Source organism: Nelumbo lutea, chromosome 1 (assembly GCF_056320005.1).
Source record: "Nelumbo lutea isolate HS-2025 chromosome 1, American lotus-T2T, whole genome shotgun sequence".
Lineage (NCBI taxonomy): Eukaryota > Viridiplantae > Streptophyta > Magnoliopsida > Proteales > Nelumbonaceae > Nelumbo > Nelumbo lutea.
The window spans coordinates 186868100-186882980 of NC_142684.1; the positions used below are offsets into that span (position 1 = coordinate 186868100).

At 40.3% G+C, this 14881-nt stretch overlaps 1 protein-coding gene across 2 annotated transcripts in view; it reads right to left on the reverse strand.

Moving 5' to 3' along the window:
* Window positions 1–14881, reverse strand: part of OVA6 (Class II aaRS and biotin synthetases superfamily protein) — a 36793-nt gene that overhangs the window by 7718 nt on the left and 14194 nt on the right. For both annotated transcript variants that reach the window (XM_088961581.1, XM_088961580.1), the window contains exon 8: window positions 8073–8210. In XM_088961581.1, coding sequence (XP_088817707.1) covers window positions 8073–8210 — 138 coding nt within the window. The remainder of the gene's footprint in view (window positions 1–8072; window positions 8211–14881) is intronic.

Genomic DNA, 14881 nt, shown 5'->3' on the forward strand with positions numbered 1-14881 from the left:
ATCTAACCATATTTTATTTGTTAAAAGGAACCAAAAGAATGTTGTTGTCTTGATTGTGTATGTTGATGACATTGTCATTTTAAGGAATCGGGACTCTGAGATTCAGAGAGTTAAAGAATCCTTCGTTGTGTAGTTTGAGGTGAAAGATTTGAGACAGGTATATTATTTCCTTGGTATTGATGTTGCCCGCTCTCAAAAGGGCATCTTCATTTCTCAAAGGAAATATATCCTAGATCTTTTACAAGACACAGGAAAGTTGGGAGCAAAGCCTGCAGATTCCCCTATTGGTGAAAACCATTGCCTTGGTGATTGTATTGGAGAACCAGTGACAGATATCAAGAAGTTTCAAAGGTTTGTAGGTGTGAATAAACCCTAGTTGTTTCTAGGTCAAAGTAGAGAAGAAGAAAGAAGAAAGAAAAGAGAAAAAAGAAGGAGAGGAGAAGAGTGTTCGGCCAAACTAGAAGAGAGGATGTACGAAAGTACCTCTCCTAGCCGACTCACTTAACTTTTAATCATGAAAAACTTGAGTTACAAGAAAGACAATTTTGTCCCTCATAGAAGATGGGACACATAACTTAAACTCAGATACAATAGACATTTCACTTTCAATAAGATACACCAGAATGACCAAAATACCCTTGACTCGAGCATTCTAACACTCCCCCTCAAGCTGGAGAGTATATATCATTTAGTCCTAGCTTGTTACAAATGTAGTCTATTCTTCCCCGAGACAATCCTTTTGTGAAGATATTTGCCCACTGATTTCCTGAGCTCACATGAGATGTAGTTATTACCCCACTTATCACTTTCTCTCTCACAAAGTGACAATCCACCTCAATATGTTTAGTTCTTTCATGGAAGACAGGATTGGATGAGATGTGAACAACAGCTTGGTTATCACAGTATAGTTTCATGGGTTTGTCAATTGAGAAACCCATCTCTTGTAGCAGGTTCTTCAACCATACTAGTTCACATGTGGTATGGGCCATAGCCCTATACTCTACTTTCGCACTACTTCTTGCCACCACTGTTTGCTTCTTGCTCTTCCAAGTTACAAGATTGCCACCTAGGAAGGTACAATACCTTGTGGTTGACCTCCTGTCTGATATAGAGCCAGCCCAATCAGCATTTGTGTACCCTACTATCTCAAGATGTCCTCTTTTTTGGTAATAGCAAACCACGACCTGGAGCACCCTTTAGGTACCTAACAATTCTCAGAACAGCTTCCCAGTGAGGAACCCGGGGATGTTGCATAAACTGACTCACCACACTCCAGCAAATGATATATCTGGTCGGGTAATGGTTAGGTAGTTCAACTTTCCCACCAACCTTTTGTATCTTCCAGGATCATCAAACTATTCACCTGCATCCACACTTAACTTGGCATTGAGTTCCATAGGAGTCTCTGTTGGTTTAGCACCTAACAACCCTGTTTCTTCAAGTAGATCAAGAACATATTTCCTCTGACATAGGTTGATCCCCTGTTTTGACCTCGCAACTTCTATTCCTAAGAAATATTTTAGCTTCCCTAGATCTTTCGTATTGAAGTGGTCCTGTAAGAATTTTTTCAACCTATCAATTCCATTGTTGTCACTTCCAGTTATGACAATATCATTCACATACACAACAAGTAAGATGTTTCCATCTTCCGAGTTATAGCTAAACACGGAATGATCAACCTGACACTGTTTCATCCCAAAGGCCTTCACCACTTCACTGAACCTTCTGAACCATGCACAAGGAGATTGTTTCAGTCCATAGATTGCCTTTTTGAGCCTGCACACCTTACTAGCCTCCCCCCTGAGCAACAAACCCTGGTGGTTGCTCCATATACACCTCCTCAACAAGATCACCATGTAGGAAGGCATTTTTGATGTCAAGTTGTAGGAGAGGCCAATCATACATAGTAGCCAATGAGATCAACACCCAAACTGAACCAATTTTAGCCACAGGAGAGAATGTCTCCATATAGTCCACGCCATATAACTGAGAATAGCCCTTGGCCACTAACCGTGCCTTCAATCGGTCCACACTGCCATCGGGAAGATGCTTCATTGTATAGACCCATTTACACCCAACAGTGTGCTTACCAGGAGGAAGGGTGGTGAGTTCCCACGTATGATTATGTTGTAGAGCAGAGAGTTCTTCTTCCATGGCTTGCCGCCACCCTGGAGAGACAAGGGCTTCCTGTACAGTCTTGGGAATGGGAACCGATAAGAGTAATGATATAAACTTGCAATGGGAAGCAGAAATTTTGAGCAGTGGAAACATAGTTTGAAATGGGATGAGAAGTACACGTACGTTTACCTTTCCGCAAAGCAATAGGGAGATGAAGATCTGAGGGAGAAGGGGCAGTAGCAGGATCTGTCGACGGGTGCTGATGTGGAGGAGGAGCCAAAGCACTTCTGCGAGTATACACTTGAGTAATTGGCGGCTTGTCTGTAGTAACCGGCATATGATGTGCATCTACAGTAGGAGTGGGAATTATGGGAAGGGGGTCCACAACTGGAATAGGAAGAGGAACCATAGAGGGAGAAAAAGAGACCCCGACATTGGAGAAAAAGGGAACTAATTCAAAGAAGGTGACATCAGGGCACACAAACGATTTATGAAACTTAGGGTTATAACACTTGTACCCTTTCTGAGTCCTTGAGTAGCCAAGAATAATACACTTTGTAGCCCGAGCATCTAGCTTGTCTACTCCAGGCCCCAAGTGTTGAATAAAACAAACACAGCCAAAGACTCTTAGGGTGAGAGGAAAGGGAGACAAAGTAGGGAACAACACGGAGAAAGGGGATTGACTTCCAAGGATTGACATGGGCATTCGATTTATCAAAAAACAGGATGTAAGAACAGCATCACTCCAAAAATGCTTTGGGACATGCATATTGATCATCAAGGACCGAGCAGTTTCAAGAAGATGTCTATTTTTCCATTCAGCTACACCGTTTTGTTGTGGGGTGTAGGCACAAGAAGTTTGATGAATTATTCCATGATGTTCTAGGTATTGTTGAAATGATGAGGAGATGCATTCTTTGGCATTATCGGAATGAAGTATTTTCATATGAACACCAAACTGAGTGCGTATTTCAGCATGAAATTTCTGAAAAATAGAGAACAATTCACTACGGTCTTTCATAAGATAGATCCATGTCATTCTTGAAAAGTCATCAACAAAGATTACAAAATACTTAAACCCATTGTATGACACCACTTTAACTGGACCCTATACATCAGAATGAACTAAAACAAAAGGACTTGAGACACGACTATCAGTTCTCGGACTAAATGAGACTCGATGATGTTTTCCCAACTGACATGACTCACAATCTAATGATGAAAGATGACTCAAGGAAGGAACTAGCAGGTTCAAAGCCTTGAGAGAGGGATGACCAAGTCTGCAGTGCCATTGGAGAGGAGTAAGAGATGATTGAAAAGCCACTGGAGGGCCACCACCATCAGGGTAATGCAAACCACCGGCTTCATGCCCTCCACCAATCTTCGTCCCCGTCTTGAGATCCTCAAACACACAAGAAGAAGGATAGAAGGTTACAGAACAATTAAGGGACTTGGTTAATCTACTAATAGACATAAGGTTAAAAAGGAACTTAGGAACATATAAAACAGATGCTAAAGACAATGAGGAGAGATCAACATCACCAACACCACAAATAGATGTAAAACCATTAGCAAGTGTAACTGTCTGAGATGTGGAGGTGCAAGAAAGGGAAGAAAATACATCAGGAGTCCCAGACATATGGTCTGAGGCACCAGAATCAATGATCCAGGGTGAAGCTTTGGAAGCTAAACAAGTCATACCTGAATGGGCAAGTGTAGTTGTGTTCTGCTGAGTTGTTTGAAGGAACTGCTCATATATTGCCCGTGGTACACTCACCATTTCTCGCCCGGAAGCACAAGTGGGTGTGGAGGGGGTTGGTGCAGTTTGCTGGTTTTCAGTAATTGTGCTACTACTCTTAGATGTAACATGGTTAGCCCAAGTGTTGGGTGGACCACGCAAATCATAATAGCAGAAATTAACTGTGTGCCCCTCTAAGCCACAATGTGTACATTTTCTCTGAGCATTACCCCTTCCTTTACCATGGCCTCCCCCTGACTCACGGCCTCCAGTCCGGCCACTGGCCCAGTTAAACATGTGCCCACCACGGTTGCTTGGAGGCCACTGCTGCCACCACCACTTCTACTTCCACGACCACTCCCTTTAGTCACTACCAAACCAGATCTATCAGAGAAGGAAGAATGTTCCACTGGCTCAATGGATGTCCTCTTAAGACGGGCAAAAACTTCTTCAAGTGAGGGGAGAGCTGATCCCCCCAATATCTGTGCTCTTACAGGCTCATACTCAGCCTTCAAGCCCACAAGAAACCTAGTCACATCAAGTTGTTCACGTTGCTGTTGTTGGATCTGGACATCTGATGTGAGAGGGTGATACACATTTAGCTCATTATGGATGTTTCTCAAACATGGTTCCATGCTGTTCCAAAGCCATGCCATTATCTGTGCATCATCTTGTTCCCAATCACTGAACCCAGGAGAATCAGAGGAAGGTTTCTCCTCCCTCACATTATTTACTTTCCTCTTGGTCTTCAAGAACACCTCCACAGATTTTGCCCAAGGTACATAGTTCTCACCATTCAACTTAATGGATGTCATTTGAACACTTAGATAATCTGAGGAGAGCATGATGCCTGTTTTGTTGTCATTCCCAACTACAGTTGAAGCCACCTCAATTATGTCTCCTCTGAATATACACCACAATCTCACACTTGTCACAAAACTTATCTCACTTACAATACCACCAACCCACTTTCTTCAACTGCACATTACACACAACACCGGCCAGAGGCATTCTCACCTCCAGGCCCTCAAAACGACAACTCCTTTTCAGCCCTTTATCGAGTCTTCAATCAGATCAGTTGTAGGATGATGAAACCTACTGTGAAGCTGGCGGCGAACCCAGGAAGAAGACAACAGCAAGAAAACGAACACCAGACCTTAATGCTCTGATACAATGTGAATAAACCCTAGTTGTTTCTAGGCCAAAGTAGAGAAGAAGGAAGAAAGAAAAGAGAAAGAAGGAGAGGAGAAGAGTGTTCGGCCAGACTAGAAGAGAGGATGTACAAAAGTACCTCTCCTAGCCGACCCACTTAACTTTTATTCATGAAAAACTTGAGTTACAAGAAAGACAATTTTGTCCCTCATAGAAGATGGGACACATAACCTAAACTCAGATACAATAGACATTTCACTCTCAATAAGATACACCAAAATGACCAAAATACCCCTGACTCGAGCATTCTAACAGTAGGAAGACTTCTCTACCTATCAATGACTTGGCCAGATATAGCTTATGTTGTCGGTGTCCTTAGTCAATTTATGCATGCACCAACAACCTCCCATTTAGAAGTAGCTGGGAGAGTGCTCAGATATCTAAAGAAATATCCAAGAACTGGGTTATTATTAAAAAAATATGGTCATATGAAATGGTGGTCTACACAGATGCAGATTGGGCCAGAGCAATTGATGATAGAAAATCAACTAGTGGATATTGTACCTTTGTTGGTGGAAATTTGGTCACTTGGAGAAACAAAAAACAAAGTGTAGTGGCCAAATCTAGTGTTGAGGTCGAGTATAGGGCCATGGCGCATAGAGTTGTTAAACTACATTGGGTAAAGAATTTGATTGAAGAGTTGGGCTTCTCTATTGATGGTCCAATGTCTCTCTATTATGACAACAAGGCTGCCATTAATATTGCGGCCAACCCAATTCTTCATGATAAGACCAATCATATTGAAGTTGACAAGCATTTCATAAGGGAAAAACTTGGAAAGGGGGAAGTTTGTACCCCTTACATCAGTTCCACAGAAAAATTAGTTGATGTCCTTAAAAAGGGTCTTCACTATTTGCGGCATAATGAGTTGTGTGACAAGTTGGGCATGATTGACATATATGCTCCAACTTGAGGGGGAGTATTGTAACATGTTATGTACTAGCACGAGGGTATTTCTAGCATTTCCTCCTCTATTTGTTATAAACTGTCACCCTAAGTATAAATAATAACTTAGGTGCCACCAGCCACATCCTTTTTGAATAAGAAGTTAAGAACTTCTCTTCTCTCTTCCTTCTTTTCTTCTTCTATTTTATTTTTTCTTCTGCTGGACTACAGAATTCAAAGGGATTTCTTTGAATGGTCTACAGCTGAATGTGGTGGAGATCTTGTTTTCTTCCCCCCATCCCTCAAAGATTTCCCAAACTCCTAGATAGGGAAGAGGAGTTTTATTTTAAATTTTGAAGGTAGTACTTTGGGAAATCCCAGCACAGATGGAATTGGAGGTGTGTCAAGAAGAAGAGAATCAAGAGATGGAAGCATTTGGTGGGTTTTTAGTGGACCAAATGGGATTACTGATTCCACAAAGGCTGATGTTCTGGCTGCACTTACTGGGCTTTGTATAGCAAAGGAACAAGGATTGTTTACTCTAGCTATCAAAGGAGTTAAGCAAGAAGACATGGAGGTTATCTCCTCAAATTTTAGTCAGATTTTTGTTGGTGCAGTTTCAATTAAAGCCACATGGATACAGAGGGAACTGAATTCATTAGTGAATTAGTAGACAGATCATGGACTGGTTCCTGCAAAGAGAGTGCTTACACACACGCACACACACAAAACAGCATCATCCGACATCTTTTGAGGATCTGATATCTAGTTCATTTCAACAATTCTCTAGGACCATAAAAATCAGATGTTATCCCATTTGTTGAATAAAATCATCATTGGCATATTTCCAATCCAAGCTCAGGTGCACAACGACCACTTAGGCTGTGTTTGGTTTGAAGGAAAAAGTATGGAAAGGAAAGGTTAGGAAACCTTTACAAACCTTGTATAGGTTTCCCTACCTTTCCCTTCTTCCTTTTCCTTCAAACCAAACATAGCCTTAGGGAACTGAATTTCCTAATTGATGAGTAAACCAGGATTGAGTGATTGACATGGTAGGATCAGGAACCAGAGGATAGTTCCCAGCACAAAGGGTGCCTACAAAAAAAAAAAGAAAAACAACAACAACAACAACAGTATTACCTTTCATTAGACTTTTGGTTTACTTATCTAAAAGACTTTTCTCAACCATCCAATTATAAAATACTAACAGCAAAAAGATGTTAAAAGAGGCTGATATTGGTCCAATTAATCTCCATAAGGATTCACTCAATCACTTGCTGGTGATCCCAATCCTCTGAATATTGTATACATGGGAATTTGTAGGGCCCCAGAACATTTTACAGATCCTTGACCTGAGACTATCGTTTGCATATTTATGTATCTATTGAAACTTGAAATACAGGAAGAAACTTCAAGATGAAGTATATTAAAAAGAAAAGGATATTGAAATTTATTGGCAAGTTAACGGCTTAAGTATATTTTGAACAAAAAGAATGCACAAACTTCTTTGCTAACGTGTCACACACATATGCATTTGAACATTCTAGATCCAGTTGCAGGATCTTCTGTAGTGATATCTAGAAACTTGAACTGTGGACAGTATCCCTTACACCCCACAGGGGAAGAAGAAGCAGCTAGCATTGATCAAATCTGGCAAATTATTTAATTCCCACCTTCATAGTAATTTCTTTTCTTTTTTTTATTTCTTTTGAAGGGATACACAACGGGGGGTAGCCCATCGCCCAACCCAGGTGCAGGCGGGATTCGACCCCAAGTCTCCACTATGATCAGCAGGAGATCTTACCAACCAGCTGGTTGGCACCTTGCCACTTTCATAGTAATTTCATCCGTTGAACAGAACTTTCTTGGACTTTTATCCTAATGACATCCTTTTACAAAGCTTATTTAATAAGAAGCATAAATAGGCTTTTTTTTTTGCACAAAGCATATGTTCATCTGTCAATGAGACTAAACTTCATAAATATTTTATCTCCAATGTAACCAAGAAAAATAATATCCTAATTTCATATGAAATAACCCCTGCACTAACCTGAAGTTTATCCTCAAATAAATGCTAGCAATTCTTGTAAGATGCAACGAGGAAAGACCTCAGGCTTACCTGTACTGGTGCTATTTTGGGAGGAAGCATCAAACCAGCATCATCTCCATGAATCATGATGATACCACCAACAAAACGGGTACTGACAGCCCATGATGTCTGCCATACATGCTGCCTTTGTCCATTTTCATCTGTGAACTGTATGGGTCCACATACATTAATGTTAAATGGAATCCACACAAGTACAGGTGCATGCACTGCACCACTGAATAACTTAAAACATGACAACAAGAACATATATAACATAAAGTTAGCAAATCCACTTAGTAACAGACAATAAAATCCCATGTATCATTCCAAAATCCATAGCTATAGAACATGCATAAAGTAAATTTTATAACTTGAGGGAGATGCATGGAATGGTAACTAATTTGCATATTGGTTCAAGTTACATGGTTTGCATTTATGAAGCTGGTACCAAAATCACTAAACCAGCTGGCAATATGAGGGGATTATAGAGAATTACATAATAATGCTAAGGAGTTGACCTCTTATATTCATTACATGGTGTCATGGTTATTTATGATGATAACAGATGACAGGATAATATAATGAGCTATGTCATACAAGGTAGTTGATCACTTGATAATCTAGAATTGACAATAAATGAACTACCAAAAAGTTTAGGGCTTTTTGATAATATCTGAAGTAGATGGACTGAATGGCATATTACTTTCTCCTTAGTGGATGAAGCTCAAGTTAGGTTGATTACTATACTCTTGTATATTTTGTTAATTCTTTCATCCATTAAAAAAGACAATGCGAAAAATGTCATTTAGTTCAGCCACGTTAGTTTGAAAAAACAACTAACAAAAAAGGCTGTGAATAATCTTATTCAGTCCAGGTTTGAAGAAGAAGGGTTCGGCAGTAGAGGAAAAGTCACCCCTCTAGCCGACCCACTTTGTATTTATAATGAATAAGTTGAGGTACAAATAAGACAGCATTGTCCCTTATAACAAGATAAACCAAAAGACCAAAATACCCCTGTACTGTTGACTCTTAACAAAGGCTAATCCAACTGCTTCCATTTTTTATCAGTTTTTTATGCTTTTCTTTATTTGACAATAAATAAAAAACAAAATTTTATTAAGAGAGAAGAATACAAGAGGGGTGACAACTTATCACCCCACCCAACAGGACCAGCAGAAAAAGACTTCCCAAGAACCCCAACAAAGAAAAAACAGTACAACACCCCACTCAAAAGTCAAAACATACAATTAACCACAGGATTTAGCCCCCCCAAATCCATCTCAAAAATAAGACCCACAAACCCCTGTCCAAGACCACTAACCTACTAAAAGGACTACCCTAACTTTGTCCGCCTTTTCAGATTCTTGAACATCAACCTCTAAACTTATTAGCTTTCTTTGGTTTCTTAGCTTTCTTGTAAAGATTTTCGACCCCTGAACAGTTATGGTGATTTCTCTGGCTTCTGAAACATCTCACCGCATTAGGATTCTTATCAATAATCTTCAAAACCATAGGGTTACCTCTTTCTAATTCCAGGATTGTATTTTTTTTTTAAATATCTCATTTGAAACTGATTCATTGTTCTCTTGAAACCCAAACTCTGGTGATTCCGGACTGCTTTGATCACCACATCACAGCAATGCCACACTCCACCTTAGGATCCAGGCTTTTATTTTCCCCACATTTCCCAGGCGTGCCAAATCTTTCTTCCAATTTCTTAAAAGCTTCCCTTGCATATTCCTACCCGCCAATACAATACAAACCCAAAACTTTTTTTTTGGTAATAGAAATAAAGTTTATTAAAAAAGAAAAGGAGAGTACAAAAGGGGAGTGACACTCCAACTCTCAAGCAAGAAACCAAACCAGCCAAGCCTCAACAAAATTACCAAAACCCAAGAGCCCAAAAAGACCACTAAAAGACAAACCACAACAGCCAGAGACCAACCAACTGAAAAAAACAAAACAAAACAAAACATTAAAAAAAAAACTCAACCTCAAGACGGTACAAACAAAACACTTCAAAACCAACAAGAAACAACAAAAGCCTTTAAGATCAGAATCTTCTTTCTTGGTTTTCTTGGTCTTCAAAATCTTCTTGCTTGGTTTAATCCCAAAGAGGTCCCCTTTTAGTCTAGCAAAAGCCTTTGAGATCAGACCATCTCGATGTTTTCACTGTTTCTTAAATCTTCTATTTGTTAAAACACTTCCAAAAAGGGGTGGTATGCAAATTGGAGGAGTTCAAGGGAGGCAGATAATAGATCAAATACTTGAAGCAAATGAGAGTCTGGAGGAGTTCAAGAGATCCAAGAAAAAAGGGGTGGTATGCAAATTGGATTTGGAAAAGGCTTACGACATGGTGGATTGGTCTTCCTGATGGAGGTGATGGTCAACTTTGGGTTCGAAGACAGGTGGTGTAAGTGGGTGATGGGCTGATCAGAAAAAGCCATTACTCCATATTGGTAAATGGGATAGTGGTAGATTTCTTTCCAGCTTTGAGAGGGATAAGACAAGGAGACCAAAATCCCCTTTCCCCTTTTTCATTCACGATGGTTGCAAAAGTTTTGGGGAGACTAATTTCTAGAGCAGACTCCAGGGACTTAATAAGAGGTTGGAGAGTTGGAAGGAAGAATCTGCCACTCACACATTTGCAATTTGCAGATGACACAACACTCTTTTGTGAAGGAGGGGACCTTAATAGGATAAGAAACCTGAAGTTCACTATACAACTCTTTGAGAAAATGTCAAACCTTATGGTGAATTTTGAGAAGAGTTGTTTAGTTGGGGTCAATATGGGAGAGGGGGAGACATCGGAGTGTGCAAACATTTTGGAGTGCGCAGCTTCTAATTGGCCTTTAAACTACCTCGGTTTGTCATTGGGAGATAACCCTTAGAAAGATGAGTTTTGGGTTCCGGTTGTGGAGAGGTTTGAAAAGAGACTAGCAACTTGGAAGAAGAATTATTTGTCTCTTGGTGGGAGAATCACTTTAATCAGGTCTACATTAGCTAACCTTCTTGTCTACTTTTTTATCAGTCTTTAAGATTCCAGTTAGGGTGGCTAGCAAATTAGAAAAACAAATGAGAGATTTTCTCTGGGAGCCAGGGGAGGAGAAGGACCATAGGGTTAGGTGGGAGATGGTTTGTAAGAGCAAGAGGGAGGGAGGATTGGGTATTGGGAACATAAGGAATAGGAATTTGGCACTACTAGTGAAATGGTTGTGGAGGTTTTCTTTGGAGAAGGATAAACTGTGGGTGAGGATAGTGGGCAGTATTCATGGGGTAGTAGACAATGGATGGGATTTTGGGATTTTGACAAGGGCTACAAGAGCAACACCTTGGAAAGCTATTCAAGCTATTTTGCCATTGTTCTCTCCATAGATCAGGTATGACTTGCACTCAGGCAATCTCATCAATTTTTGGGAACATATCTGGATTGGGGATTTTCCCTTAAAAGACCAATTCTTGAGTCTTTTCACTCTTTTCACATTTAAAAATTTCCTCCTTCCTTCTAAATCAGCTTCTGGGTTCAGATGGAACTTGGGCTTTAGAAGGGAAATCAGGGACACAGAGTTTGATTGTATTTTATCCTTGTTATCCATTCTTGAAGGGGTCTTCCTAGAGCCAACAAAGGCAGATAGTAGAATTTGGACACTTACCCCCTCGGGTTTTTTCACATGTGCTTCTTTCTTTAAAGCCCTAACACAACCTTCTTCTTTGGGTTTGTCCTTCCCTGTTAAAGAAGTGGGTGTTTTCCAATACCTCCAAAGGTTGGGAGTTTCTGTTGGGAAGCCTTTCTGGAAAGTGTTAATACAAGTGATTTACTTCAAAGAAAAAGACCCAATAGTTGTTTGTGTCCTCACTAGTGTGCTCTCTGTAAAGCTAATGGTGAGTCTGAATACCATTTACTAATTTCATGTCGGTTTACTAAAGTCATTTGGGAATGGTGTACTTCTTTGTTTGGGTGCAGTTGGACACCCCCCCCCCCTTGAATGTGCAAAGTTTATTCAGTTCCATGCCGAGTTGGCCAACAAAAAGGGCCAAGATTATGTGGAGATGTATGAGGGCTGCAATTTGTTGGACTGTTTGGGAGGAGAGAAACCAATGTTTTAAAAGCGCCGCACAAGGGCCATTTTGCGCCAGAGGCACAAGGCGAGGCGTGCGCCTTTTTGAGGCAAGGCGCACAATTTAAAAAAAAAAAGCTAAAAATTTCAAAAAAAATTAAAAAAATCAAAAAATTATATAACATAATATTAATACAAATATTAACTTAAGTTTTAAAATAAATGTTTTAAAAAACCTATTATCTAAAATTAAAATACATAAATATAATATGTAAAGCATATTCAAATGAGAATTTAAAAATGAAATCAAACATATAAAACATCTACGAGCCACCTTTGTGCCACGCCCCTCGAGGCAAGCCCAAACAAGTCCATGTTAGGGTCTTAAATTCTTAGATTTCACACAAAAAATAATAATTTTATAGTTTTAAATGCTTTTAAGAAGATATTTTATTAAGATGAATGAATGGACAACATTACCAAATAAGGGATTCTTGAAGCTTCGGTGATCGAGCAAAGTGAGCGAATTTTCAAAAGGCGCACACCTAGGCTAAGGTGCAAGGGGCACCAGGCGTGCACCTTTTGAATGGGCTGCGCCTAGGACCTAGGTGAGGCACCTACCCTAAAATGTGCCTCGCCTGAGCACCTAGGCGCACCTGAGGCACGCCTTTTAAATCACCGAGAGAAACTCACGGATCTTCTCAAAAAAGGAGAGAAGCTTGGAAGTAATATTGGAGGTCATCCATATTAGGGTGATAAATTGGCTGAAAACTTTGGCATTGTTTGCAGAATTCTCAGTAGATGAGATGCTAAAAAACTACAAGGAGATTGCAGAATTAGCTTCAGCTAAGAAGCCATCAAACTCTTGTTGGATTCCTCCACCTCATGGTTTTGTTAAACTGAATTTTGATGGCAGTAGTATGGGTAATCCGGGGCCATCCGGAATAGGGGGAGCAATAAGAGATGAACATGGGAATCTGTTAGCTATGTTTCTGGACCAATAAGGGAGGGAGATTCCTTGAGGGCTGAGACACTTGCAGCTCTTGAAGGGGTACAAAGAGTCAAGGTTAGGCAATTTAGTAAGCTGATCATAGAAGGAGACTCTGAAGTTGTGGTGAACTGGTTAAAAGAGGATAACTTTAGGATATGGAATTCAGTACAAATGGGTAAAGAGAAGTGCAAACTCACTGGTAGCTGGTCTAGCTAGGCAAGGGGTGAACAGAAACTCTATATTTTGGGTCGTATTGTAATTGTATTTTGGTGTTCAATGATTGTTCTAGGGAACTAAGATTGTTTAGCCTTGTTAGCGTAGGGGTATTTCTGTCTTTATACCTTGATTGATGTTGCTGATCTGTAATGTTGTATTGAAATATGTGCTCTTAACTTAAGTAAGGGCACATAGGTCTTTTCAGTTATGTTTTAATAATAACATAAACACTTACTGGCCGAATGGGAGAAGTCAAGTTGACTCTTTTAGTTCGAACCAGAATTCTCTCTTCTCTCTTTCTCTCTTTCTCTATCACTCTTTCTTCTTCTACATAACTGAACTCAGCCAGGCCGAACTCTAAGGCAGACCTAAATTCTAACATGGTATCAGAGCAGGTTAAATCTGCCTAGATTTCTGCTTGCCTAGGGTTCATTCTCTGCGCACCCTATCTAGGGTTTTCCTCTTTTTTTTCTGTGTTCGATTGGAGATAAGGGAAAGGGCTGAAAAGGAGTGATCGCCCTCTTCCCTTGGGGGTCTCTATGCCTCCAATCAGGTCGTATGCGGTCGGTTGCTGTGATTTCTGAGATCGCCCTCTCCTAGTAGAGGAAGAATAGATGGCCGAACTGTGTGTGACTGTTGTGTGTGGACTGCTCTCCTGCTCGCATGGGTGTTACTTCAGCGATAAGGTAAGAGATTTCAGTTCTTGATATCAGTTATGGATTAAATAGGAGGTGTGTTTCAGATCATTTGCTAGTGTTTCGGCCAGTAAGAGCTAGGGTTTATGCTGGTTTCTTTGTGCATGTTGAAAGAAGAGATATGATCATATAGTGGTGAGATTTCAGGTAGTTGTAGGAGCAGGGTTTGTGGTGTAAAGAGCACACATTCCAGCAACAATTAGTGCTGCAATCAGTGTGACAGGTGTGACCTAGTGGTGTGTAGTGTGCAGATCTCAGTGATAATAGAATTCAGCAAGTGTGCAGAATTGGTGATAACATAATGGGAGATAGTAATGATTATAAACCTAGTGTGATGGTGCCTACAGACTACTTGAATGTTCAGATGACCTCCATTAAGTTAAATGGAGAGAATTATATGCCTTGGCCTAAATCCGTTGAAGTCTTTCTAAAGGCAAAGAAGAAGGTAAAACATATCAGAGAGGAGAAACCCTCCTCTGACTCTCACGAGTATGAAGATTGGGAGCAAGAGGACGCTCAGATCATCACATGGTTGTGGAACAGTATGGAACCCAGGATTAGTGTGAACTTCATGTTCCTTGATACTGCCAAAGACGTGTGGGACCATGCGAAAAAATTGTATTCGGGGCAGGACAATACAACCAGAGTTTATTAGCTTTATCAAGAGTACTTTAATCTACAACAGGGCAATCAGAGTCTTGAGGAGTACTATGCCAACATGAGGAACATACGTAATGAGTTGAATGTCTATCATCCTCTCACTTCTGATGTCAAGATTCAACAACAACAGAGAAAGCAGCTTGATGTGACTAGATTTTTTGTGGGACTAAAGTCTGAATATGACCAATACGGGCTCAGATATTAGGGGGATCAGCTCTT